The sequence below is a fragment of the Capra hircus genome, chromosome 10, assembly GCF_001704415.2.
Source record: "Capra hircus breed San Clemente chromosome 10, ASM170441v1, whole genome shotgun sequence".
Lineage (NCBI taxonomy): Eukaryota > Metazoa > Chordata > Mammalia > Artiodactyla > Bovidae > Capra > Capra hircus.
The window spans coordinates 25,898,792-25,924,851 of record NC_030817.1 but is presented as its reverse complement, the minus strand read 5'-3'; the positions used below and the strand labels follow the sequence as shown (position 1 = coordinate 25,924,851).

Below are 26,060 nucleotides of genomic sequence, written 5' to 3'. Positions count from 1 at the left end.
CTCTAGAAACTGGAAAGTCCTAGAGAATACCAGTCGCCCCTGGACTGGACATGACATTCATTACCAAAAGAAACCCAAACCCACAGTTCTGCACTACCAGTTCCCCAAGGGTCATCTATTTAGCTGGAGCTGGATCCTGAAATGTTGCCCTGGATAACCCCATCCCTGTTGGATCTTTCAAAGCTTCCATGCAATGAGCAAAGTCACCACCACTGGTTTATCCACCCCCCGCCCTGTTCGGGCCAGGCTGAGTCCTTAAAACACAAAGGGAACCACTCCGGCTACGGTGGCTCCCAGCCTGCGGGCTCCTCTCTCAGGCCCCCACATGGGCCCAGTGGGCTCCACCATCTTGGCCTTTGCCAGGGCAAGAAGACACCACCACCAAGAAGGATAAAATAAGTTTTTATTTATAGTCTTATAGTAAAGGGGAAAGCCTTAACTTGCAAGACAATTCTTCAGCAGTATGTACAACATACTTTTTATTTCCATGGAATGGAATCAAACACGGACTGAGACTACAGAGTATACACTAGAAATCAGCAAACGCCGGGAACAGAGTAGGAAAAAGACAAAGAAATGAGGCCGAAACACACAAAACCCTTCACTGGGATCTGCTGACCGCAGCCAGAACCAGGGCTGGATCACATAATGGGGACAGGTTCCAGGACAGTCGGAAGGGCAGGGGCGGGCGAGGGTGGGGAGGGGTCCGCACTGGGGTGCGGGTTTAGTACGAGGTGAACTGCTCTCGGTATTTACATACAAAATCAGTTGGCTCTATTTCTTAGAAATACACACGGAAAGAAAGGAAGATTTGATCATTACTTTATGAATCTGTCGCTTTGCCATACCGACATCATCAGAAATAGGGACAATTCACTTGGGTTCAAATTTCAGTAGCAGGAAATAAATATCAAAACATCATCACTGGCCCTCAATACAAAACCTCTACCCAACCCGATCCTCCCTCCTTGGCCCACCCACCCTCTGCCACCCCCTGGCAGCTCCTGTTCCACTGCTGCCGTCCCCTCACGCCACACAAGCGTCACACGGCCTCCCTAAAGCTAGCTGAGAGAAGCAGGAGTGAAACAGGCCGAGACTCTGTGCTGCAAACTGTCCCCACTTCCTTTTATACCACAAACTTCTCCAAGGATCTGGTCTTTCAATACGAGCGATAAATAGCCTTTTTAGGGGGAAAAAAAATCCTTAAAAAGAAGGGGGAATAATTCTGATTACTCCAAACTGGTCATCTTCTGAAAGTAGAGCAGTCCACAGATTCACAAAGTCTATCAAACAGAGGTGAGGATGGCCCAGAAGGAGAGGCCTGGGTGGGGCAGGAGTTCCCCGGGCACGTGCCTGGAGGGGCTGGAGGAGCTGGTGGGTGGTCAGGACACCATGTGCTCAGAGGTCTGGCCGGCCGTCTGTCCTCCACAGAGAAAGCTGCCAAGTTGGGGTGTTTTGGTTTAAAAATTCCTGGTGGGGACAGGGAATCCCTGAAGGGAAACGTTAAAAAAAAAAAAAAAGTGGAAACGGGGAAGGAGAACGAAAGCTGTTGTCCAAGAGCTTCTACGTAAAAATAAAATTTAAAAAAAAAAATGAGAAAGAGGAAAAAAAAACAGAGTCTCTTAAATGGTTCTGAGAGTTCTAAAGATGAACTGAAAGGAGGATAAGACGACGGAGGAGACAGACAGTTTTTATTGCTGGCCTGCCCCGTGGAGCTTAGCTGGCCTCCATCCGGAGCTTCTTCCTGCTTTGGGGCTCTTCGGGCTCTGACTCCGAGCTGGAGTCCGAGCCCCCATCGAAGGCAGAGATGGTGCTGCCCTTGGCGTTGGTGTAGAGGCTGCTGTCTGAGGAGGGGTAGTTGGTCTGCAGTTGGGCACTCGACCTCGCCTTCTCCAGTGCACGGACTGAAAGGCAACCAAGCGAGCGGGTTACAGCCTTCTGGAGACTAGGGGAGGAACTGAGTCTTGGGTTGGGGTCCAGCCTGTTCTTCCGAAGGGCATGCTGGCCCCTGAGGCTCAGGGTGGCTCATAAGTAACTCCCTTCCGCTGGCTGGCCCACCTGCACACTCCCACTTTCCTTCGCCTTTCCCAGCCAGACACGAGTGCTCAGTGGATACGGCCAGCCACTCTGCAAGGCCACCCAACCCTGAAGAGAAGGCGTGTGAGGTCACCATCCTGCCGTGGAAGCCCAGTAGAGAGAGAGGAACACGAGCTCGCTGCGGGACCCAGCAGTGCAGTAACAGCGCAGCTGGCCCAGCAATGCCTGGCTCCACAAGGGTGTGAGGGTCACACATTAGCAGGGAAGGATGACAGAAGATGTACCAGCCAAAGAAAAGTTTTGGCTTAGCTCTCATGTACAAGATCCACTTGGAAAGACAAGCTGGACACTTGGAAGCAAGTCACCAATACACAGAGTACCTGGGTTTTCCAACACGGAGCCCCTACATGCAGGCTGCTTGGCCCGGTAACCAACCCGCTGCCGCCTCCCACTGCCCATCCCTCGGTTCAGCTCGTCTTGAGCCTGGAAGGTCAACCCATTTATTTTGGTTTAGTTTATTTTATTTGAGATGGTCTAACCCAGATGGTTACTTGCATTTCCTTTTACTTGCATCTTCCATGAGGGAGGAAGAGAAGTGAATTCCCCAGGAACAAAGAACTTGATCAGCTCTCGCTTTCCCCTGTGGTTGTAGGAAAAGGCGGGTGTGAGCATTGGAGAACAGCATGGGCCTGGCCCATGGGCTGCCCTGAGTGGACTACCGTTGACACGGGGAGCGCTCACTGTCCCTGAACACCTGGAGTCTCTGGCGCTTACACAGCACACTCCAATCCAAGGACCTCACAGCTCTTTTGAGGCACCTGAGGCCAGCTGCGATCTCTACTACCAGTGAAACACTTGAGCCCCAAGAAGGGGAGAGCGAGCAGGTCAGAAAAAAGAATCCAGATGGCTAAGCCTTAGACTCCACTGTTCCCTCACCAAGGGCTCAGGTCCTTCCTCAGGATGGCTACACTCGACTACAGGCCCAAGCAGCAGGGCTGCAGCTGCTCAGGAGCATGGCTCCGTCACTGGTTCTGACTCTGCAGGCCCCAGCGTGAGGCCCTGACCTGGCTGGCGCACAGCAGGGCCAGCTGCCCCACGAGCTCCACTGCTCACCTTGCTGCTCCAGGAGAGCATTCTGCCGCTTGAGGTCATCAATATCTTGCTGGTGTGTGTGGTTTTTCCTTCGCATATACTGGATATACTCTGTGGCTTTGTCTAGGATTTGGGCCCGGGATGCCTGTTGCAATATGAGAAAAAGCAGAGGGGACAAAATAAAGACCTAGTCCATGCAGCAAGGAAACCATTCCTTTCAGCAAAGGCCACGTGAGGGGACAGAAGTAGGAGGGGAAGGGCACGAAGCGCTAAGTGCTGTCGAGAATCTTCTTTATGCCGGTCAAGGCACTAGCTGCTTTCCACAGCTTACCTCACTGGCACTCTAAGAAAGGTGGTTCCACTAGGAACCCGAGTCTCAGAGAAGTTTACTGGTTTATTCAAAATCACCAGCTAAAGGGTGTAGAGTCTGGATTCAAACTCAGCTCTGTCTCAACCCTGAACTTGTTTCCCAGCCAGCCCATTTGGTTCTTTAGGTTGCTTTCACGTCTTCGGCCAGGCTGTTCTGAAAAAATTAAACTACTACTTAACTGAGAGCTAAGGTCACTCACTCTCTGCTGGGCCTAGCTATAGGCAGCTGGTCCAGAAAGACAAAATCAAGATCTCAGCTGGAGCTGGCTCAGGATGGGGATGCGTACAAAGGTTTTCATCAAGGTCTGAGACTTCAGACAAGTACTCAGATCGTTGTTAACTAGTTCCAACTAAGCCATGTGACCGAGTCACTATTTCAACCTCTCTGGCTAAAGAGACGTTTGTGAAAGCTGTCAGAGCTTGGTGTCAACACACAGGAAGGGCATGAGATTGGGCCATTTCAGGAAGCAACCACACCTTTACCACGGCTGAGGGTAGCCTAGGGACTGCCCTGTAGAGGACCAAGTTAATGAGCTAATAAAATGGATGTCAGGTTACTTGGATCCTGGAGGTCAAACTTGTCTGGGAGATTCCCTGCAGGGTTGCAAACATGGCCTGAGTTACTCATGACCAAGCAGTCAACTGACTGAACTGGCAGAATGTTACAAGGCCCAGAGAACTGAAGCCCAAGACAAGCTAGTCTAGTGGCTGAAGTCCAGCAGTCATGCCACTGAGACTCCTGAGCAGGAGCAAAGCTTCTGAAATGGCAAAGAAAACAGCCACACTTGGGCGAGCAAAACCATACCCACTTGTAGTAAACCCTGACAATCGCAACTCATAGACCAGCACGGCCGGGTGTCAGAGAGGTTTGGAAGACCCAGGTTGATTCACCCATTCTCCCAAGCACTAGAAGTCTCCAGGCTTTCCTCTTACGGCATCCTTAAGGCAATTTCCTCAAAAGGAAACTGTTCATATTCAACCATTTTTATCTGGTGTGAATTATGTGTCGGGCACAGAGCAGACACTGTGGGGAAACAAAATCTATTAGTCATGGCCTCTTTGCCCAGATGCTTACTGACTGACTAGTTGAGGAGATAAACATATCTATATACAGACAAATCACAGGGCAGTGGGCAGTACCAACAAGCGTAACTTGAGTGGTACAGATTACAAAGGCCACGGGAAGGACGGCTTTTGGCCGGGGTGGTCACCTTGTGTGTGCCAGGAATTAGCCTTGGCTCTGCACACAAAGGCCCCCATCTGAACCAGTGGGTCAGGGTGGGTTAGACTGAGGCGGAATTTGTGAAAAACGGTTGCTCTGGGCAAGGAGAACAGCGTAGACAAGGGCATGAGGGTGGAGACAGGACCAGGTCTCCATCTTCAGTTGAGTAAGTCAGCTGATGGAGAGAAAGTGAGGGCACCTACCAGTGGGGGGTGGGGGGCAGGGCGCGCGACTCTCGTTACAAGGCCACTTCAGAGGCTGTTTCCCATTTCTGCCAAAGGAGACTTATTAGGGTTAATTACTGGGTGATAAAACGGGGGCCGGGGAAAGGGCACATATTTAGAAGGGACTAATTAAAATACCCTGCCTCTGGATGCTAGAGAGGGGATTAAGAACATGTATAGTTGGATAGGTGGCAGGATGGCAAGGTGGGGAGAAGAGCTTAGGAATCCAGCAGACGGGTGCCTCCAGAGTCCTGTCCCTAAGGTGCTCTGGGACCGCAGACACAGTCTTTCTCGCAGGGTTATTTCTTATCTGACAAGAAACTCTCTGACCCCACTGAGCCTTCCAAATTCTATGCGTTCCATCACCGATCTAATTGCCATGCATATTTATATCACAGCCTCTCTTTAAATTTGCTGTTGTTTCCCCGACTAACTGTTGCTCCCAGAATGCAACATTAACCTCATTTAACTCTGCATTCGTTATCTAGCACAAGGGAAAAAAGCAAAATCTCTGAACAGGAGAGCACTTGCAAATGCTTAGTGATAATTTTTAACAAATGACCACACTGAGTAGCCGCCTGAGTGCTACCACTTTCTTCTTCACATGTTCATACATGAAATCACGAGGTGTTCATACATGAAATCACGAAGTGAAACATGAGCCGTGAGCATAGTGCAAAAAGCCAAAGAGAAAGATGCCACGAGAGACGGGAAGTCTTTCTACTTCAGGGCATTTTCTGGATGAAAATACAATTCATAGCTGCTCAGAAAACGGAATGTATTGGGATCAGGCCTCCACTGAAGGAGAGATTGGAATTAACCCAGCACCCTCTAGAATGCTAACAAGCACCACTCTTCTTCCATACCCACCCCTTGCTAAGCAGAAGTACCCAGGCCACTTCAGGTTGTCCCTGACCCCCCTCTTAGCAAGTTCAAAAGCATGGTTCAGTTAACTTTATTTTGCCTTCTCCAGTGTTCTCAACAAGAAGTAAAATCCCACAAGAAAAAATCTGAAGTACAAATGACAGAATTCCCCCAAATTTACAAGTGCATGAAGTCCACAGGGAAGAAAAAGCAAAAGGTTGAAGGTAGAACAGGACAGACTCATTGAAAACCCCCTCTCTACAAACCAACCCCCTAGTTTAACAAACCATACAAGATCATGTGACCGGCCACAGGGGGAAGGTGTGGGCAGGACCTTGCCTTTATGAATTTATACTATGAACAGTAAACATGAAGCCTGCAAGAATCCTGGGCCTCATGGCCTGGACTATGGAGTGGCCCTGGGCTTTCGGTTTCTGTTTTCTAAACAGTGCCCAGTTGCTGAGTCGGCAGTCTTCCTGTGAGTGTCCCTGAGCCGATAACACTTGGTAGGATCAACATGTCCATAGACCGACTGTTGCCTTTGGGTATCCAGGAAGGATCTGAATAAATAATCTTTCCTGCTAGTTTTTACAGTTAGAAGGCACTAATTCTTATTCTGCCTTTCCTAGCAGAAACAGAACCCTTCAATGGTCTGGGCAATCCCAGCACAGGAGGGTCTGTGGCTGTGGGACCGAAGCAGCACTGGGCCTTCTGGATAGCTGTGTGAGTTAATGCACAGCAACTGAGGCTTCTCTTTCCCTCTGGGAGCCATGTGAAAGGACACTGGACACCCTTGCCAGATGGTGTTCCAGAGCCATGGCTGCACACAGCACTATCAATGATGAGGATAATGGCAGCATCTGAGGACTTACACAATGTCAGGTACCCTCACACAACCTTCTGATGTGTTCAGTTCAGTTCAGTTGCTCAGTCGTGCCCAACTTTTTGTGACGCCATGGACTGCAGCATGCCAGGCCTCCCTGTCCATCACCAACTCCCAGAGTTGACTCAAACTCATGTTGAGCCGGTGATGCCATCCAGCCATCTCATCCTCTGTTGTCCCCTTTTCTTCCTGCCTTCAATCTTTCCCAGCATTAGGGTCTTTTCAAATGAGTCAGTTCTTCGCATTAGGTGGACAAAGTACTGGAGCTTCAGCTTTAACATCAGTCTTTCCAACGAATATTCAGGATTGATCTCCTTTAGGATGGACTGGTTGGATCTCCTTGCAGTCTGAGGGACTCTCAAGAGTCTTCTCCACCACCACAGTTCAAAAGCATCAATTCTTCAGCACTCAGCTTTCTTCATAGTCCAACCCTCACATCCATACATGACCACTGGAAAAACCACAGCCTTGACTAGATGGACCTTTGTTGCATTAGTTCTGATGTGTTAGTTCCCCTATTTTATACATGAGGAAACTGAGGCACAGAGTTGTAACTTGTCTGATGTTAAATAACCAGTAGGTAATATAGTCAAGATTTGAACCCAGGCCTCTAGGACACCCTTATTTTGGGACCAGAGAGGAGGCTGTGGAACTAAGGAAGAAGATCAATGAAATCTGGAGAGTCAGAGCAGGAAAACAAGGACTACAAAAGAATTGCCCAATTTGTCTATAAGGACATCAGTGAAGAGCCTGGTGAGGGTGGTTTCCTTAAAGAAGTGAGTTTAGGCAAATCATCCTCACATAGGTCAATGGGTGCAAAAGTGACTTGAAGCTGAAGCAAAGATGAAGACTGGTTTTTACAATGAGGTTGAAAAAGTAAGAAATGGAAAAAAAGAGTAGTGTATAATAATAGCAGCATAGAAGGAAGATTGTTTTTCTTTTTCTTTGAGAGGCAAGTGAAACCCAAAGTGTCTCTTAGCAGAGAGGCAGCAAATATAGAGGGAAAGCCAGAACATGCAAGCTAGCTTGAAGAGAACTGAGTGAACTCGGGCCACGGCTAAGAGGAGATGCGGGCTCCCACACTGCTCTGGCTTTATCACCTAAGAGGAGAAAACTAAAATGGATAGCGGAGACAGCCCAGCGCGGCTCAGGGGCCCAGCGGTTCCTGCCTCCTCCTGCTCGTCTGCAGCCGCTTGCCTGTTTGCATCTGTGCCCCGAGCAGCGAGGAGATAGAGAAAAAGGCCACCCCAGCCTCCAAAGGCGCCCCCTTGAACAGAACTCTGTTTGGGAACAGAGTACACTCACCTTGTATGCTGCGGCAAGAATCAACTACGTATTTCACCAGAGGCCCCAAACCCAAGAGTTTGATTCTAATCTGTACCTTTTAAAGGTCCCAAATGATTCTTGAAGTACTTAACAATGATGTTTAAAATGACATCCATGGTTATTAAATTCCAGTTAAGGAAGTGGCTCTCAAAATTTTTCATACACGGCAAGAGTCCCATACATTCCTGGAGCTGTACATCTTTGTGTTTGTGTGTGTTTGTGTATCAGTCCAAGTTGTTTTAGAAAGCAGGTGGGGAAAGGTGAGGAAGAGAAGACTAGTACTAGACTGTTAACAACAGAAACATCATTGCTGTTCCCTAGGGTCCTAATGCTGATCTAAGAAACAGTCATCTTTGCTGAATTGATCATTTTTTTCCTCCTGTCAAAATCAGATCCTACTGGGCTGATGCGACAGTTGCCCTGTTCTCCTAAGAACCAAAACCCCATATCCGGGGGAATGAAAAACCACTGGCTGATTTATCAACTGACATGTTTTATTTTGCACTAGTTATTTTAAAGAAAATAAAACCATTATTTTCTGAAACCTGCACAAACTTTTACATATGGTAAAGAAAGGGAGGGCTAGGGCAAAGCTGATATATATTTTCAACTGATTAAGCCATTTTCTGGAAACAAAAATTAAACAGGCAATAAATTTGGGTCTGCAGTAAACTAGTTCATTCCAAAATGGAACCACCATCAGTGCCAACAAGGGAGGCTAGAAGGCTGTGGGGTCAGAACCAGCACAGCCGTGTGGCCCCGCCAAGGTCTCCTGTGCCTAGCCCAAGGGACCATGTTCTTGATTACTAGAGGAGGCAAAGGTATCACACTCCATAAAGGACCTAGTTAAAGCTGGGAGCCAGACATCTGTTTAGGGGTCAACACAAGCCACGCTTACTCTATATGCTTTTATCTTGGGCCCTTGGCAGTTTGAAACGAAGGTGTGACACTGTCCCATCCAACTCTGATCACGTGGGACAGGAGCACAGGGCTCCTCCAAAGAGGAAATACAGCTAGTAAATAAACATGTGGAAAAGGACTTACTCTCACAGGCAACAGACAAAACACAAAATTAATTACTATCTTTGGCTTACTAAATTAGTCACCCCCTTTAAAAAAAAAAAATCCAGTGATGCCAAAATCGGTACTCTCAAAACAATACCAAAAGACTAATCTTTAGAATTTACTTGAAAATGAAAAGAAAAAACACATGAAAACTACCCTCCTGGAAAGTGTTTTGGCAACATACAGCAAAAAATCAGGTGTTTTTACCACTAGACCCAACAACCCAACTTGCAGGAATCTATTTTATGGAAATAGCCACATGCACCAGGATGTGCATCACTACATTATTTGTTGAGTTGAAAAACTGGAGGAAACCAAAATGGTCCAAAGAAACATGCCTGATGTCTATATATGAACATTCTGTCACTTGGGGAAAGGACATGTTATGTGAAAGCAACAAACTATGGCCTTTACCCATGTGAAGTGTGCATACGAAAAGGCCAGGAGCAGACCTCTTTACTCCTGCTTCTGAGACTCCATCAGCAGACACATGGATTTAATAACAGCAGCTTTAGGGAGAGAGGGAAGAGCAGCCACCTTTGTGTGACATCCACTTGGAGATGTCCAACTTCGGTCATATTAAAATGGGGTATGGGATGGGAGAGTGTCCACCGTCCGGTACAATAGCCACTAGCCATGTGTGGCTAATGAGTACTGAAATGTGACTAGTCTGTACTGAGAAGTGCTGTAAGTATAAAACATACTGGATTATAAAACAGTGCAAGAAAATAATATAAAATCCCATTAGTAATTCTTAACATATTGATTACATATGGAAGTCATACTTATTTTTGTGTTGTAATACTTGCTCAATCCTATCTGACTCTTTGTGACTGTAGCCCACCAGGCTCCTCTGTCTATGAAACTGGTGGTATTGGTTTCCAGGCCAGAATACTGGAGTGGGTCGCCATTCCCTTCTCCAGGGGATCTTCCCAACCCAGGGACTGAACCTGGGTCTCCTGCACTGCAGACAGATTCTTTAATGTTTGAGCCACCCAGGAAGCATAAATAAAACATACTATTAAAATTAATTTTATCTACTATTTTTGTTTTTTTACTATGTCAACTAGAAAATTTAGCTGTATTTAAACTAAATTATATTTCAAATGTATTTGTGGCTTACACTGAACTTTCACTGGACACCACTTATCTTAGAATCTTAGAATAAAGCAAAGGTTGTAGTTTTATTATAGGAATGGAAGGGCTGTTCCTTTTCTTCCCATTTTCCCACAGTTTTTTGCAACTTTATTAGAAGGGAAAAAAGAAAAAACATGCTAGAGGGAAGGCCTAGTAAGCAATTCCTATCCTTTCAAGTTGCTGAGTTTCATGGCTCTACAGTACGTAGTGAGCCCTCTAGCACTGTGTAGCACAGACTTCCAGAAGGATGGACAAAGTTCCTGCCCTCAGGGAGTGCACCCTTCAGTTAGGTGATAAGATTGTTACACACAAAAAAAAGGAAGACAGAGGAGAGGCCCTATGAAGGTCCACTGGGGTGTCAGGGACCGTGATATCCAGGGTTCTCAAGGTGCTGAGGGATTTGATGTGGGCCGTGACAACGGGCAGGTGGAGACTGACTGGCAGGGAGAAACGCAGGAAGGCACAAAAGCAGGAAACGCAGGGAGCTGGAGAGTCCTTGAAGTGGGTCTCCTCATTGTGAAACCCCAGTGTCATCCGGGTGGTGAGGCTGGAGTTGGGACCTTGGTGGAAGGAAAGAATTCAGATAAACCTGAGGATGACATTCCTGCACAGAGGAGGGCGTGCACTGCTCCACAGCAAGGGAAGCAGCAGAAAAAGCAGGAGGGCAAGTTGGGAACCTTATTTAGAGAACATGAATACCAGTCCCTACCTCGATGGGCACTGAGAAACCCTTGGAGGCTTTCACAGTGCAGAAGTATGAAGAAGTCAGATACAAACTGTACATTTACAGTTACTGAGCCCAGAGCTTAAGGGAAATCTGGGCAACTGTGGACAACAACTTAAGATGTAGAAATTTTAAAAAGAAATGCCCAAGTTGGAGTCTGGTCAGATACTAACTGATGGGTAATGAGGTGAAATGGGTAGGGCTGTGGTTTACGTTTCACTTAAAAGACAATCCTTTCAGCAGCCCAGATATGATGTAGAAATAGTGCTGCCAAATGAACTGCCTGCCTCAAAGGGTGTCCACCAGAGTGAGCCCCTCCCAATAACACTCACTCTGCTTCCTACTGTGTGCCCGGCTCCAAGGGAAGAAATATGACCAAAGATATACTCTCTGACTTCAGTACTTACTATGGTGAAATATGGGAGATGGGTAGACAGCCATTAAGTAACTACACAAACACATGTACAGTTACACCTGGGATAAGTGCCTGGGCCACAGGGCTAAGTGAGTTTAACAGGGATATTCAGCTGTAGGAACTGTTACGTTTCCTGGTATAAGGGAACTATTTGATTTCAACATTTACCTGTTAAGGACACTGGGCTTTAATGAAGATGAAACAAATCAGCTCTGTGTTCTGACCTCTTACTTGATGTTCATCATGTTGTTATTGGTGTTACGTATAATTCTCTCCCCTAACAAGAGAGCTAGATGCTCAAGCGCAGACACCATGTATTAAACCTCTACGATGCTCATATTTAAACACATGAGCACAACCACGCTGGCTGTGCTGTCACAGGGCTGAGCAAGCTCAGTTTCCTCTGGCGCTCACTCCTCAGCTCCATCCTGGGGACCTACCACGAGCTGGAGTCTGTGACAGGAGCTGGCAGAGGCAGTGCCTTCACAGTCTCACCCAAATAGAAGGGACTCTGACTCACTGCCTAGAAGAACGCTCAATTGTTGAGTAGAAGAAACACTGTTTTCCTTTATTTTCATCTTAGGTTATAATCTCTTTTTAATATAGCTGTATCCAAAAAGGAGAAATCCAGAGCACCAATGCCTAAGACAGCAATGAAGTATGATCAACAGGCATTTAGGAAGAGACTTAGAAGATGAGAAATTACTATAAACCACCGTTTAGCTACACATGGCAATGCTGAAACAGAACCTTGTATCACTAAAGTCAACCATGCCAAGCAGACACTGTGATTGGAAGCAATCTCTCTGGTGCAGGGGCTGGAGCTAACTTATTGGGGGTGGGGGCAGAGTTAGGGCCCCATGAAAGGCAAACTGACACACTTACCACCAGATATACCATTCCCCACCACCCCACCCCACCCCAAACACACAACAGGGTGAGCTCAGAGCCAGCAAGCCATTGGGCAACACTCCCTAGGACCCAACTAAGGACCCTTAAAACAAAGAATAATTCTGTTCAAGAACAGTAGTGTCTTCCTTTGCAAAATGGGGTCACAGTTGTTTTTGCCCTTGTTTCATTAATCCTGGCGGCTCAGACGGTAAGGCGTCTGCCAGCAATCGCAATGCGGGAGACCTAGGTTTGATTCCTGGGTCAGGAAGATCCCCTGGAGAAGGGAATGGCAACCCACTCCAGTACTCTGGCCTAGAGAATCCCATGGACGGAGGAGCCTGGTAGGCTACAGTCCATGGGGTCGCAAAGAGTCGGACACGACTGAGCGACTTTACCTTCACTCACTTTCCTTGACTGGCTTATAGTTCTAATTCCATTCTGTTTTTCCTGTGGGCTCCAAGTCCAGCTGAAAAACTATGGGAAACAAGACTCAAGCAACAGGAGCTCAAGAGGCCACTTGCAAACAATTCGATCTATGGCAAAACCCAACTAGACTGCCAACTATAATCATCTATTTCTCAGAGCAGCAATACAGACCCAGACAAATTTATAAACTTCAGTGATGCTTAACTCTGCACTTCAGTGTTGCCTACATATTCTAATTCAGGGGAGAACATTTGTAGTAACCCTAGTATGTATGACACACTGCCAAGATATTGGCTCTATCCAGGGGAAACTCCCAATATGAAGACAAGGTATAAGAATTTAAGGAAATTTCTTTAAAATGTTCTGAAGTTGTTTATCCCCACGGTGTGGTAGAAAGACTAACTCGGCAATCGGCAGTCCTGAGTTCTAGTCCCTGTCTAGCTACGGACTAGAATCATGATCTTGAGCCTGCTCCCTCATGTCTCATATGTAACAATGGCAAGAGCTAGCAGTAGTAATTGTCCAGTTATGACAGTGTGTAATACTCACCTCAGAGAACTACTGTGCAGACTTCATCTTATATTGCAATACAAATATGTTAATACCGACATTTTATTTAAGCAAAAGGTGAACATCTTATAGTAAAATATAGGAAACAAAGGATAGGGTTTGGGTCTCACATTTAAAGCTGTTTTTTTGGGGGGAGGGGTGTTTTTTAGTATAAAGTATCCCCCATTCTTGGTTAGGATCCAATTCAATCAGTATTAGTTTCCCTTTAAAAGACAAAAGGCTTAGAACACGTAGGCCAAATAGTCCCAATTCTAAGAGAGAAGTCACCTGGAACATAGAGATGCACAAACCAAAGGAGACTGGGGGCCCTCCCTTCCAAAAAGCTGATCTAAGCACCCCCACAACTCACAGGGCAAAATTATTATTTCAGGATTATTTACATAATGTCAGAACCTTGACTGCTGCAATCTCAATCAAGAATTAGCCAATTTCCTTTGGTTCGAATACCACTTAAAAAAAAATTGCAACATTTAGTGAAAACTCGGAAGTCTGAGGGACCAGAGTATTCTGTGAGACTCAGCACAGCACCTGTGAACAGTGTCAGCAGACAAGGAAAATAGTAGATTGTGAAACTTAGTGGGAAAGGGCTGGGGTTCAACCAGAGGTAATAGCCACTTCCTTTATTCATGCTCAACACGAACATTTGGACTAGAACCCACAGAAGCATCCTGAAATTGGTAAGGAACCTGGTAAACTGCCACTGGTGCTCCGTTCATCTGCTCAAAGAAACCTGGCCCCTGACCACTCCTCTCCCCATTCCTGCTACTTCTCTGACTTCATCTCCTGCCACTATCCCTTCACTCACTACATTCTGGCCACCCCAGCCTCTGTCTCCTTGAGAGGCCCAGGGATGCTCCCAGGCTCCCGCCCCTGGGCTACTCCACTTGCCTCCCCTGGCGTGGAATGCTCGTCACCAGACAGATGTATGGTTGAAGTCTATGGTCTTGCCAGTGTGTGTTTTTTTGGTCTGCCCCAATGAAACCCACAACCCTTCTTTCCTTGTTTAATTTTCTCTATAGCACTTATCTGACATAATACATATATATATTTAATTATTAGTTCGTTTTCAATCTTTTCCTCACCAGACTAAGAGCTGCTTTCATCTGCTTTGTTCACTGCTGTATTCCTAGTATCTAAGACAATGCCTAGCATCCAGCAGATCCCCAGTATTTGCGAATGGAGTAGTGAGTAAATGAATGGGTTACAATGAATGACAACTATCTGTAAGGTTTGTAAGGTTACCAAATTCAAACTGTCAACTTCCTTGAAGAAATGAGACAACAGGATTATGGTAATGTGATTTTTAAGGACCTAAGGAAGAATGTTACAATAATGTAAAAAAGACTAGGTAAGGAAAAGGTAGAGTTGAGCTCTTAAGAACTGACCTCTCCCAAAGTGCTCTCAAACTTAAGAATCATCTGACTGCTAGTTATAAATACAGATCTCCAGGACTACCTCCAGACAGACAGACTCAGTAGTGATTCTGAGGGAGATGGTCTACAGGCCATCTCTTGGGATATACTGTAGTGGCACCACTCTTTGTTAGATGTGAGACTTGGAAAAAGGTAGCTCTTGGCCGTTTACTTCACCAAGGCCATTTTAATTGGTATCATGGCACATGAATACGCACCCACGTCAACAGTTCAGGTAAGCACAAGAGATAATCCTTTGCATGTGTGCACTCTGACTAAAAGGGTGAGCCTCTCTCCCCATCATAAAGATTTCCTGTGGTGCTCTGACAGTGTTGTACCCAGGAATGCTGTTATTCCAGGTAAGCACCTTGTACCAAGGCCATTAAGTTAAGTCCACACTAAGTAGCCTAACCCATGGCAAATTCTGGTTTTGCAATACTAGGTATTTACATGGCCTGTTTTTTATGTTTTTCATAAAGGTCAGACCCACCTCATGCTTCAACCACACAGTCACACCTTAGATTAGGTATACAGCACATGGCTTACCAGAGTGGCAGTATAAATAAAATGAAACCATCAGGGCATCCAGTTTCACTGGCCCAGGTTTAATTCTGGATAACCAAACAAACCCAAAACTCCTACCTCAGAGCTAAATCTAGACAGCCCAAAGCACACCTGAGAGCAGCGGTTTTTCTTAACATGGTTGCTTCTTGAAACACTGCATTATTGAACCAACAAAACAACCAAACAGACAAACAAATAAAAAAACAGGTCCTCTTCCAAATTTGCCACTTACACCACTGAACAGCTGCAGAGAGCAGCCAGTTATATTGTGTGTCAAGGATGGAACTAACTGTGCAAACACATATCTTCTCCAAATTTCAAGGACTGACCCTAACCTATAGGCTTTTTAGTCAAAGCTTTGGACTTTGTTTTTCAAACGTAAAAACAGTTGGTGCCTACCTCTCCAGCGAAAACAGCTTCTGGAAGGCCACCAATGGGGTAGGGGGATGAGGGAAGAATAGTGGTTATTTTTCTCTTTCATTTTGTGTGAACAGGTCTCTTCACTCAAGTTCACATTTAAAATGCTCTCTCTCTATATGCCTTTGGAATAACTACTCTTAGACTGGGAGATCACTGATATCCAGATGGGTTTACATACATTCCTGGGAGGTTTCATTTAAAATGAGTACCACTTTGAACCATACGAAAGGAATTTCCATGGAGGTCCACAGAATCACTGACCTCAGAAATCCTTAGCATTATCCCAAACTACTGTATGTTTGTTATAATGATTTCTTGAATGAGTAATTTATTATATGTAATATTAATTTTTGATGTCTTAACAAGCAGCTCCATTACATCTGACATCGTTTGTTAAGGATGAACTAGAGAATAAGTAAGGTGTGTGATGACTCCCCGAAGAATCAAAGATGAAGGAAACCATGTCACCCAAATATCCCAGACTCCATTTCTTTCTGGAAAGGTGAGCACCCTGCTAAGCCCCACAGCGCGTTCTAAGCTAGTGGTGGCTCCTCAGCTTTCTCAATAAACTCACCTTCTCTCCTTGGAGTGAGGGGACCGAGTCCCGCAAACTGTGAAAGCTGTCTTTGATGTGGTCCCTGCGTTTCCGTTCCAGTGCATTGTGATGAGCCCGTTTGTCAGCCTGGAAGAATGGGAAAAACAGCACATTAGCAGTGGCACTCCTCCTGCTGGGCACAGCTGAGTGGGTACAGCCTGGAAGTATGTGTTGTCAGCGCAGTCCCAGGTGACTGGACTGGGAAGGATTTGTCGAGGTGGGCAGTTAGGAGTCTCCAGAATTAGGCTCTGCTAAAGGGGGGAGAAAGGGGTGAGCAAGGCTTGCGACAGGAACATCCAAAGGAGCTCGATGCATCCAGCTCATGCATAAGTGAAATAAAAGTTATTCACGGGGACAAAGTGTGACTCTCCTGGAACATCAGTTTTCTCCCACAACTTACTTATGTGACACAACAGCTGCCAGTCCCACGGCTAGGAGGTGGCCAGGGAAAAGCTGCAGTGGGCCCCTTCATAAGAGGTGATCACCCCCACTGTAAGAGATTCCCCTTGGCGGGGACCCAGGAAAGGAGTCAGGTCACTGGTATAGCACTTCTTTCATGCGAAAACATCACCGTGAGTCTGCTCTGGTCTCCACCTTGCTAAAGGGTACTAGTTTTAAGACCTGCTTGCCAAATCATATATGAGAAACTAAAACTTCTGGAAAACCCAGATACATGAATCTGAGATCACCATGACAAAGCTGATATAGACGCCAACTGCATTCTGAGCTCCTTTTTTTTTTTTTTAAAAGTGCATCCAAGTGCTATTCTGCCAAGGCCTTCCCTTCACAGGCTGCCAGAAAGGTAGTTCTTAGACAGCAAACCTTCTGACACTCACATACTCTGAATAAATTTCTTCAGGCACCTGTGGCATGTCATGCTTATTTGGCAGTAGCTAAATACCCACAGACCAACGTCCTTATCCTGTCCTGCTTAGAATCACAAAGAACAATCAGCTGAGAGGGGCAAAGACAGCCAACAAATCAGGGATGGCAAAACACACTAGGTTCAGACGGAAGACAGTGCGGGTAAACACTGCAGGGAGCTTCGGCAGATCCCCATTACAGGGGCAGTCCCTCCAATGGAGCGCAAATGCTGGCTTAACCCAAAGCAGGAACGTCACATCCACACTTCGGGAATTGGTGGAAATACTGTACTCTGAGAATTTACCCCCAATACACGAGGCTGCACTGAGCTAACCTAAAGAGGAAGTCTGGACATAGAAGTTCAGGTAGCTTTAACCTACCCAGACACAGAACCCGCAATTTTAAAAATGAAGCAACAGGAGTGAACAAATTGGCTTAGCACAAGAAAGCCTCAAATGAATCTTTGTACTAGACAAGATGTTCAGATAAAAGCCTATAAAGAAAAGACTTACGGGAATGAAAGGACTTGAAATTCTAGTATCTAATCCTAAAAGTCTGAGTCATGACAGAGGAAAAAGAGGCTGGGAGCAGCTGCAGTAATTTTAGTCACTTCCTGGTCTCTCAAGCACAACACCTCACCTACAGCTCTGTCGAACAGGACACACGGTTCCCATCACAGCCACGGTTCTCCATGGCATAGCGCTTGTTTTTAGGGCAGATGCCTGGAACACAGCTAAAGCTCTCCTAATTTTACGTCTGGATTCTCTGTAAAAATGAGTGTCTGCTGAACTTAAGCGATAATGTGGAATTTACGGGGAAACTGAGGGAATGACCAGATCACCTGAGGCTAGAAGGTATCACATAGCATTAGAGCAAGAAAATTGCAGGTACCTTCTGTCAGCTATATGAATAGCTTGAAGGAATTAAACATATTTAAGTACCTAGTCCTTTATCTAACTTACCATTCCCTCTAGTCATCTATTGATAAGGTAGTTAAGCTGGGCTGGTTCTTAGACCAAAAACTTCAGAGGGCTAAGAGATGGCATTTGGCATCTATCTGTCTCCCCTGTGTTTGCTACACACTCCCTAAGATGGTTTATTTACATGCAAATTAATTGTCCAGCTTTGGTATCCAGCAGCAGCCCAAGATACTCCTGTCTACTAAATCACCCTGATTCCTGGCCCTCCTCCCAGCTTAAGAGCTGTGCACAGAAGCAGTGACACCAGTTACCCATAATCCTTCTTGTTGATACACATAAAATTCTAATTGTCTGTTTTCTTTCTGGGAGAGCCCTGCAAATCTCAAATGGCTAGAATCAAGTTGGACTTGGTTTCACTCAGGCCTGCACTAGAAGGGTGGAGCTAAGTATAATCTAACACCAAAATCATCCCCACAATGCATTACCCCCGTCCCATTCACTGAGCCCTGAAAGGACTCAAATGGACAAGTCTTTCGGTTAGAGGACTGTAAGTGAACTTGGCTGTGGACCATCAGCAGAAATCTTGGCTTCTCATCTGGGGAGCCAGCCAACTTTGAGAAGTTGGCTCAACAAGGAAAGGCAGCAGTCCACTGCCTGGTAGAAAGCCTGGCCTGGGGACCGCTGTTCTCAAAGCAGTGGATGGAATTTCTGCGGTGGTTCCAGGCCCCATTTAACCAGTAGAAGAGTGGAATCTTAGACCAATCCCTGCTGCCATGTCCATCCTCAAGCTGCTCCACTTAACCAGAGGCCATTTTAAAGCTCTCTGAGACAATGTCAATGATGTATTTTTTCTTCTTCTCAAGCCTCATTTGAAAGAGCAAGTTAAAAACATGCAGAACTAACATGCCTAATTCCAGGCAACTCTGATTAAATAATACCTCTAGTGGCTTGAAAGACCATATGAAAAACCTTTATACAAGACTGAGAATTCTGTTTGGGAAACAATTTCCAAATGTCTAGCAGGATGAATTCCCCTCCCCCGCAATTCATCCAAATGGAGGGCCAATTGCCAGGCTTATCATTGCTTTATTAACTATCTTCACCTGCTGGCAACCCTTTTTGAAAGGGCCAAGATTTCAGAACTGAGAATGAAAAACTGGGTGAAGATTCCCTGTATAAGGCACCTGAGATCCTTCCACAAATGCAAAACTAATTAAGAAAAAAAAAAGGGGGTGGGTCGGAAAGGGCCAAACAATTGTGTGTCTTGAACAAATAAAGCTCAACTCAGATGAGCCAGCTTTCTCTTACCTATACTGAGGAAGATGTTTGATAATGAAAACAGGTGCTACCAGACAAGTTCTAGAAGACAAAAGAGGCATTCTGGGCTGTACAGCAGGCCCCCAAATACCTCCCCTATACATCCTACAGGAGCGGGCTGGATGCTGTCACTCTCTAAGCAAGCTGGATTTGCAGTTTCTGCCAGACAAGCCCTCCTTTGGGGCATCCCAGGCTAATAGCAACACTAAAGGGCCGTGTGATACTGAAGCGTGGCCCACAGATGCTCAACAGGAACTCCAACACCAAATCGATTCCAGCTTTGACATCTCTGCCAAGGTTTTTCTTCAGCCTCTCAGTATTATTTCCCCCAAACTTTCCATACTGGCAGCCAGAACACAAGTCTTCACCTACAATTTGTCCATCTCTGACACTAACAAGCACGTGTTATCTTAAGTGTTGTTAAATGTTGAAGGCAAACATTATTTCCTTAGCCAAGAAGTTGCTAAACTGGCAGCGGGTTATTCAAGCTAAGGAAAGCTGTTCAAAACTGAGGGATTTTAAAAAATTATTTCCTTCCAACTAACGGCATAGAGACTACATCTTCCTTTGAGGGGTTACATCAGACAGCAGCATTATTTCCCACAAGTTCTAGGGAGGCAAATCGCATGGGGAAATGAATGTTCCATTATGCAAGGATGCCTAAGGTTCTCCAGAGCAATGCCATCTCTTGCAGATTACCTGACACCTAATTCTGTCTATAAGGGGAATCTTCTCGAATCAATATAGAAAACTCCCACCATATATGGGATTAAGAGTTGCTCTGTAAACATTTACTGCCTGCAAGAAATTTAAAAATTATATTTTAGAAGGAAGATAGTGTTGCTTATTACTTAATAAGGTATTCTTATTAACACTAATGCTGGAAATACATAGGCTCAAAATTCTCATCAGAAAAGATTTACTATCTCTGATGGGAAGTAGATAAGATAAATAAAACTGAACTTCTAAGCAACTTAATTCACTTTAATCAACATGAAAACTGCAACCTGAAACTATAGGCAGCTTGGATGAGAAACTCACTAAGGTCCTTAATAGGAGATATAAATGGCAACTTCCCAACACCTCTCCAGCTTGAAGCCAACTGCCTGGTATACGTTTTTAATATCCAATACATATGTGTGTTTTCTAGGCTACTCAAAAAAATCACTTGGTGCCTTAAAAAACTTGGGAAACATATCATATAAATATGCCATCATTCTACAGCCATTTTCCTTGACCAACAATGTTACTATTACTGGCATCTTGGAAAACAACTTATATATAAGATCACCCTTCCGTAAGTATTTTTAGGAACCAAACTTGGCATCCAGATCACTGTGAACACTCTAAGCTGACACAAAGTACATGTATCATGTAGCACTTTCGCCATGCAACTAATTCAGGGTAAAACACACTAATTTCCTGACTATATTTCGATCTCAAAGGTGACCAACCAAGCTCATTCCCCTCTGAATACATTGCAATTCCTAAAAAAACAAACAGCTCTGAGAAGTTAAAAATATTTCATATCAGAAAGGTCCAGAAACAGAACTTTACAAATCTGTTTCTAACCACCCTCCAGATAGGTATGCTGTAACTGAAACACGTGCAGCTGTCATGAAGAATAAGCTGAAAAAGACCGTGGGTTTCTAACACACTAACCCTAGCCCTATGTTTCTCATATACTTTCATTCCTTCAAAAAAAAAAAAAAAATCCCAAACAGAAATAAAACAAGTATTACCCTGCATGAAATATACCTGCCCCAGAAAACTCTGAAATGCAAATTTTTTCCTCCAAAGAATAATAAAAATAAGACAATATCAGTGACATTCTGAGATACAGTGAATTTACTAATAAAAATTATTGTTTGGGATTACTTCCTTTAACAAATCTTATTGGTCACTAGAGAACTTGTTTTCCGTTTGCACTGAGGCAACAATAAAAAATACTCGTCAAGTCAGTTTCACTTTCTGTTACTTCGAGCCTCTGTTCTTGCTGAATATCCAACATTTCTTATGCAGTAAAGCCGTAGCTATTATAGTTACATTATAAAACATGAATGAATTTCTCTTTCTGTATTAGGACCCACAGGACTTTTTCAAAATAACTTCTTAAAAGTTCTTCTGTAGTCCTAAATATTTGGTTGTTCACAGTCCATATCCTTTTCTGAACTAAGGCAAAGCTTAACAGTTTCCCCCCAAATTAAAAAACTATATATTTATCTATACTAAATGTCAGGAGATAGACAGATATAGTCACACCCGGAAAAAAATAAAATCCTTTTAACCCTATGTATTCACAATAATTGCTTGATATGCTATAAAATTTGCCTACTGCTTCTTCTCTCTATACCAGTGTGATTATCTTACAACAGATAACATTTAAACACCTCAGCAAGTAGATGTGTCAAATTAAAAACAAAGGGTCAAACCCACTCCCTCTGCCCACCCTCCAAAATCAAAGGGAAAATCCTAAGTACCTTAACATCAAACTTAAAATATCTAGACAAAACAATGAGATTAGCACTCTAGGAGAGTGGAAACATTTTAATAATTTAATAAAACAATTTACATCAACAACCACGTGCATGGATATTTTGAACAGCAGAAAGCTCTCAGGAACTATATGCCAAAATTCCATAAAAATTTTCTCACAGTGAAAAGCTGATATAATTTCAATTTAAATAATAATTCTTCAAAGGACGCCTAAACAACCCCTATTCTTCAATTCTGATCAAGCCCTAGGGCAGATTTTATAACTGGAGACTTGGAGGAAAACAGACCAGATTTCAAACATGAAATTCCATGTTTATATTATTAAGGATAATAGTAACTGAATAAAAGGAATTTAATTTTCAAATGTATGTAAGAGATATTAAGTATCTAACAATACTGCAAATATTCAAAGTATTGTCTTCAAATACTCCAAGGAAAAATAAATTCTTTTTTACTATTTGGAACAACTGCATTGTTGGATTTTTACAGAAATATCAGCTCTCAACAAGTACACTTTTTCTCAGTACCTAACTGCTTTGACAACCTCAGAATTGAGCAGGTACAAGAGGGCTTGCTTTCACTCTGTGATAAATTCTTAGACCAGAGGTCTCTAAGTGGCATCCTTGAAATTCTAACAAGCCCCTAAACAACTTGATTGTCTCAAACATCATTTTAAATATCAGAAAAATAACATAAAAGTCTGGATTTTTAATCTTCCAAAATAGGAAGATAAGACAACACTTCGCCTGATTCTCACGTAACAACCCACTGGACTACAGTGGCTGCCTTTTCAGAAGACGCATGTGTTCTTTAGTACTGCGGTTCTCACCTCTGCTCTCCACTTCATTCCTGACTATCTCACTGCCTGGATCCTCTGGAAGCAACTCAATTTTGGGGCTCCATTCTATCCACTCCCTACTGCTCCCATCTATCAACTGTTAGACAGCATGATTTACTTATTTCTCTTCCTCCCTGATTATGATTTATCTTGTATCTATTCTTTTTACCTTCTATTCATGGAACACCCATAGTACTGTCTCAAAGACATGAGATTAGTGTCTATCTTAAATCCACAGAATCATCTACTGAGAAGATTTATAACAAAACTTTGAGAAATTACTAACAACACTGTATAGTCTCAACCATCACCTCTTAGCAAACCTCTCTCTGCAATGCCACTTTTCTTCAACAATTCTTTTATTGCCTTTATACTGCTCCTTCAACTAAAATATAGTCAGATCACAATAAGCTGCTGAATGTGACACGTTCAGATTCAACCTTTGGCTCCTCTACATTCCCAATGTCTGCATTAGAATAACACCAGGTTGTGAGAGATTCCATAGGTCTACAGCAGTCACATGACTTTTGGTTAAAGGTGATTACTGCATGTGGCTTCAACTTCACACAGCCATGGTTTAGAACCTACTTCTTCCTAAGTAAAACTGACCACTTTTCCCTGAAGTAACACTACAGCTTACTTCAGCATGATGCACTTCTCATTTCCCACTTATATAGTGACAACTAGAACCCCCATCTGAAAACTACGGAAGGATTCATTTCCTTGCATACAACTTCTCTCACTCACCTACATTCACGGAAACTTATCACCTGAGACTCCAGAATTATGAGATTCGCAAACCACCCTCCGCCCCCACCACCACCTAGAACCCCAGAGCAAGGCCCCACCTCACCTTAGCGGTTAACAGGTGAGTTTACTACAACATTACAAGTAACAGAACAATCTCTTTTTCTCTCCGACCCCAAAAAGGACTAGAATTGAACGGAAATGAAAATGAAATGGAGAGTAGGAGACGTACCGCAGATTGAAACCTCGGTTGCTCTTCCTGGAATAAGAGAGAAAAAAAAAATAGAAAATATAGAAGTTATTTTTACACTTCACATTCAATAATAAGAAAGAAAATGCCGGCGTCAGAGGAAGCGGCGGGTGGGGAGTCAGCCCTACCCCCCCTTCCCCATCATACGCCCCCATCCCCCCTAGCGGGATCGGGTAGCGGGGCAGGGGGGTCTCGAGCGCCGCCCCACCTTCCGGGATCCGACCCGGGACAGAAGGGGATCCAGAGCACTGTCTCCTCTCCTCGCACCCAGCTCATGGCATGTGGGCACTCCCAATCCCTCTCCGCCCTCCTTCATTCCCCAGGATCCGCGGGTCACGGGAGCACGGGGTCGCGCGCGGACGGGGCATGGTCCTAAGCGCAGTCCCCCTTCCCCATGATCCGGACAATGGGATCCCCGGCGCACCCCGTCCCTGTCCCCCGGATCCTGAACGGGATAGGATGGGAACGGGAGGCCGCAGCACCTTCCTCCACCGGGGGAGGTTGGGGTCTCAGAGGCCGCGTGTCTCCTCCCCACCTCCAGTCCCAGAAGGCCGCTCCGGCCAAGAGCCCGGAGCGAGCGAGCCGGGAGCGCGACGGGTCCCGGCCCAGCGGGGGAAGGGGAAGGAGGCGGCGGCTGCCCGGCCCCCTGCCGCCGTCGCCCTGCTGAGAACCCCGGCCGCTGTCCCAGCCTGACAACCCGCAAGGGAAGGAAGAAGCCCCAGGACTCACGTCGCTCTCCACCTCGATGTCATCGTTATCGCTCATTTCCTACGGCCCAGGGAGCGGCCACTGCAGCGGCGGCGGGGAAGGGGGAGGGGTGGAGGGGAGGGGGAAGTCACCGACAACAACAAGCCGAGTCCCCCCCCACACACACTCACTCACTCACTCACTCACTCGCTCTCTCACTCACTCACACACACACACACACGCACACACACACACACACACAACACGGGCGAGAACCACCTCCTCACTGCAGCACCGGATCAACGGCGGCACGCACGCCCGGTCGGCCCCCTGCCACGTGACCGGGCTCGTCACGCTGGGGCCGCCGAGACTTGTAGTTCTTGTCCCTTTGACTTACGGCCCAACTAAGTAAACAAAAACTACAAATCCCATAAGGAACGGCATTCAGTCTTCGCCAGCCCGGCTTGTTGACGGAGCCCAGAGCGCCTGCGTGCCCCGTGGAGGGAGCGGAGAGAGAAGCGGCGCGGTGCTTGCTGGGAGTCGTAGTCCGTAGACCGCGAGTTGTCAGGAGATTTTCCTCCCGAGGCGGCAGAGGTGGCTGCTGGGAAGACAGGACACGTGGAGGGAGCTGGGGCTCCTGGAGCCGGGCACAGGCTGAGCGCCGGGCGCCGGGCCCAGGGGACAGGGTGGAGGCTCTGGAGGAGTAGCCAGCTGCCTAAATAACGCTGCCTCTCCTTGGTGCGACTGGTTTTACTCTGTCTTTGGATGACTGAGTCGCTCTGCGTTGCGCCCTGGGGCGTGACCCTCCTGCTGGGGGATGCTACAGCAGCGAATTAGGGGGCGCGGCTCCGATTGCCCACGCAGACCCTGGGGATCTGGCATTGGGGAGGTGTCAATGGCAGGTGTTGAATGATGTCACAGGCCTGGCAAAATGACCGACCACCGGCCTCGCTGAGAAACCTCTCCCAGTCACGAGAATCTAGTGTCCATTCATCCGGGACTGACCATCTTGCTCCTTACTTAAGGGTCATCCTTTCAGGTTCTTTACATGGGAATAAAGGCGCCTTCTAAATTTGTTGTAGAGTAAGAAGTTTAAGGAGTGCCCCAGTTCAGAGTACTATAATTAAGAACTGCAAAAAATACCGAAATGGGAAACTGATGCAGGTCCCTGTCTAGTTAAACTCTTATTTAAATATTGTGGCATGAGGTGTGATCGTATCTATTTCACTAATATTTATTGGACATCCAACATGTGCCAGCATGGAACTGACATAATGTGTAACACTGGAACGGACCCTGTCTTTATGACGCTCACAGTTGTGGAAGCAAAAGTGAGACTGGCCTGCTGTAATTTTAACAGTGTACCTTTACAATAAATCCTTAATTTAAAAACCTTAGAATGTTTAAATTGTCGAAAGCAGTTTGGAAATAGATTTCGTAATAAAGCTGTCTTCATTGTATGTTAGGATTATTTCTACTGCAGTGTGGAAAGAAAGATTAAGTAAAAATTCTTTATGGTCTAATGTCATCAGTGGAGACAACTGGAAATTAAAATAGGATGGTTACATTACTGCCTTGGAAATAAAAGCATATCTAGAGGACTGTAAAAAAAAAGTGTATATTAAGTCCCACAGAAGGAAAAAATAGAAGAAGAGCAAGACACTTTCAAGCCTAAGACAGTTACCAAGCTACTCTTACGTCTGGT

General features: G+C 45.4%; 1 protein-coding gene across 3 annotated transcripts; it reads right to left on the bottom strand.

Annotated features, from left to right (window-relative positions):
- MAX (MYC associated factor X) lies at positions 387 to 24,619 on the bottom strand. 3 transcript variants are annotated; one of them, XR_001918654.1, is made up of 6 exons: positions 24,398 to 24,619; positions 23,651 to 23,677; positions 16,216 to 16,323; positions 3,151 to 3,274; positions 2,593 to 2,677; positions 1,698 to 1,904 (listed from the first exon to the last, which is right to left on the bottom strand). XR_001918654.1 is itself a non-coding variant. In XM_018054061.1 (5 exons), the coding sequence occupies exons 1-5, from the start codon at positions 24,431 to 24,433 to the stop codon at positions 1,717 to 1,719; spliced, it is 483 nt and encodes a 160-aa protein (XP_017909550.1). In that variant the 5' UTR covers positions 24,434 to 24,615; the 3' UTR covers positions 387 to 1,716. The 3 variants fall into 3 exon arrangements, 2 of the variants coding, with proteins under 2 accessions (XP_017909550.1, XP_017909551.1); XM_018054061.1 differs by lacking the exon at positions 2,593 to 2,677 and having other exon boundaries at positions 387 to 1,904; positions 24,398 to 24,615; XM_018054062.1 differs by lacking the exons at positions 2,593 to 2,677; positions 23,651 to 23,677 and having other exon boundaries at positions 387 to 1,904; positions 24,398 to 24,615.

Excerpts from the sequence above, each read along its gene's own strand:
- MAX (XM_018054061.1), bottom strand. The coding sequence starts at position 24,433 with ATGAGCGATAACGATGACATCGAGGTGGAGAGCGAC. Across the intron at positions 23,678-24,397 it reads ACATCGAGGTGGAGAGCGAC|GAAGAGCAACCGAGGTTTCA; the intron begins GTGAGTCCTGGG and ends CTCTTATTCCAG. Across the intron at positions 1,905-3,150 it reads TGCTCTCCTGGAGCAGCAAG|TCCGTGCACTGGAGAAGGCG; the intron begins GTGAGCAGTGGA and ends GTTGCCTTTCAG.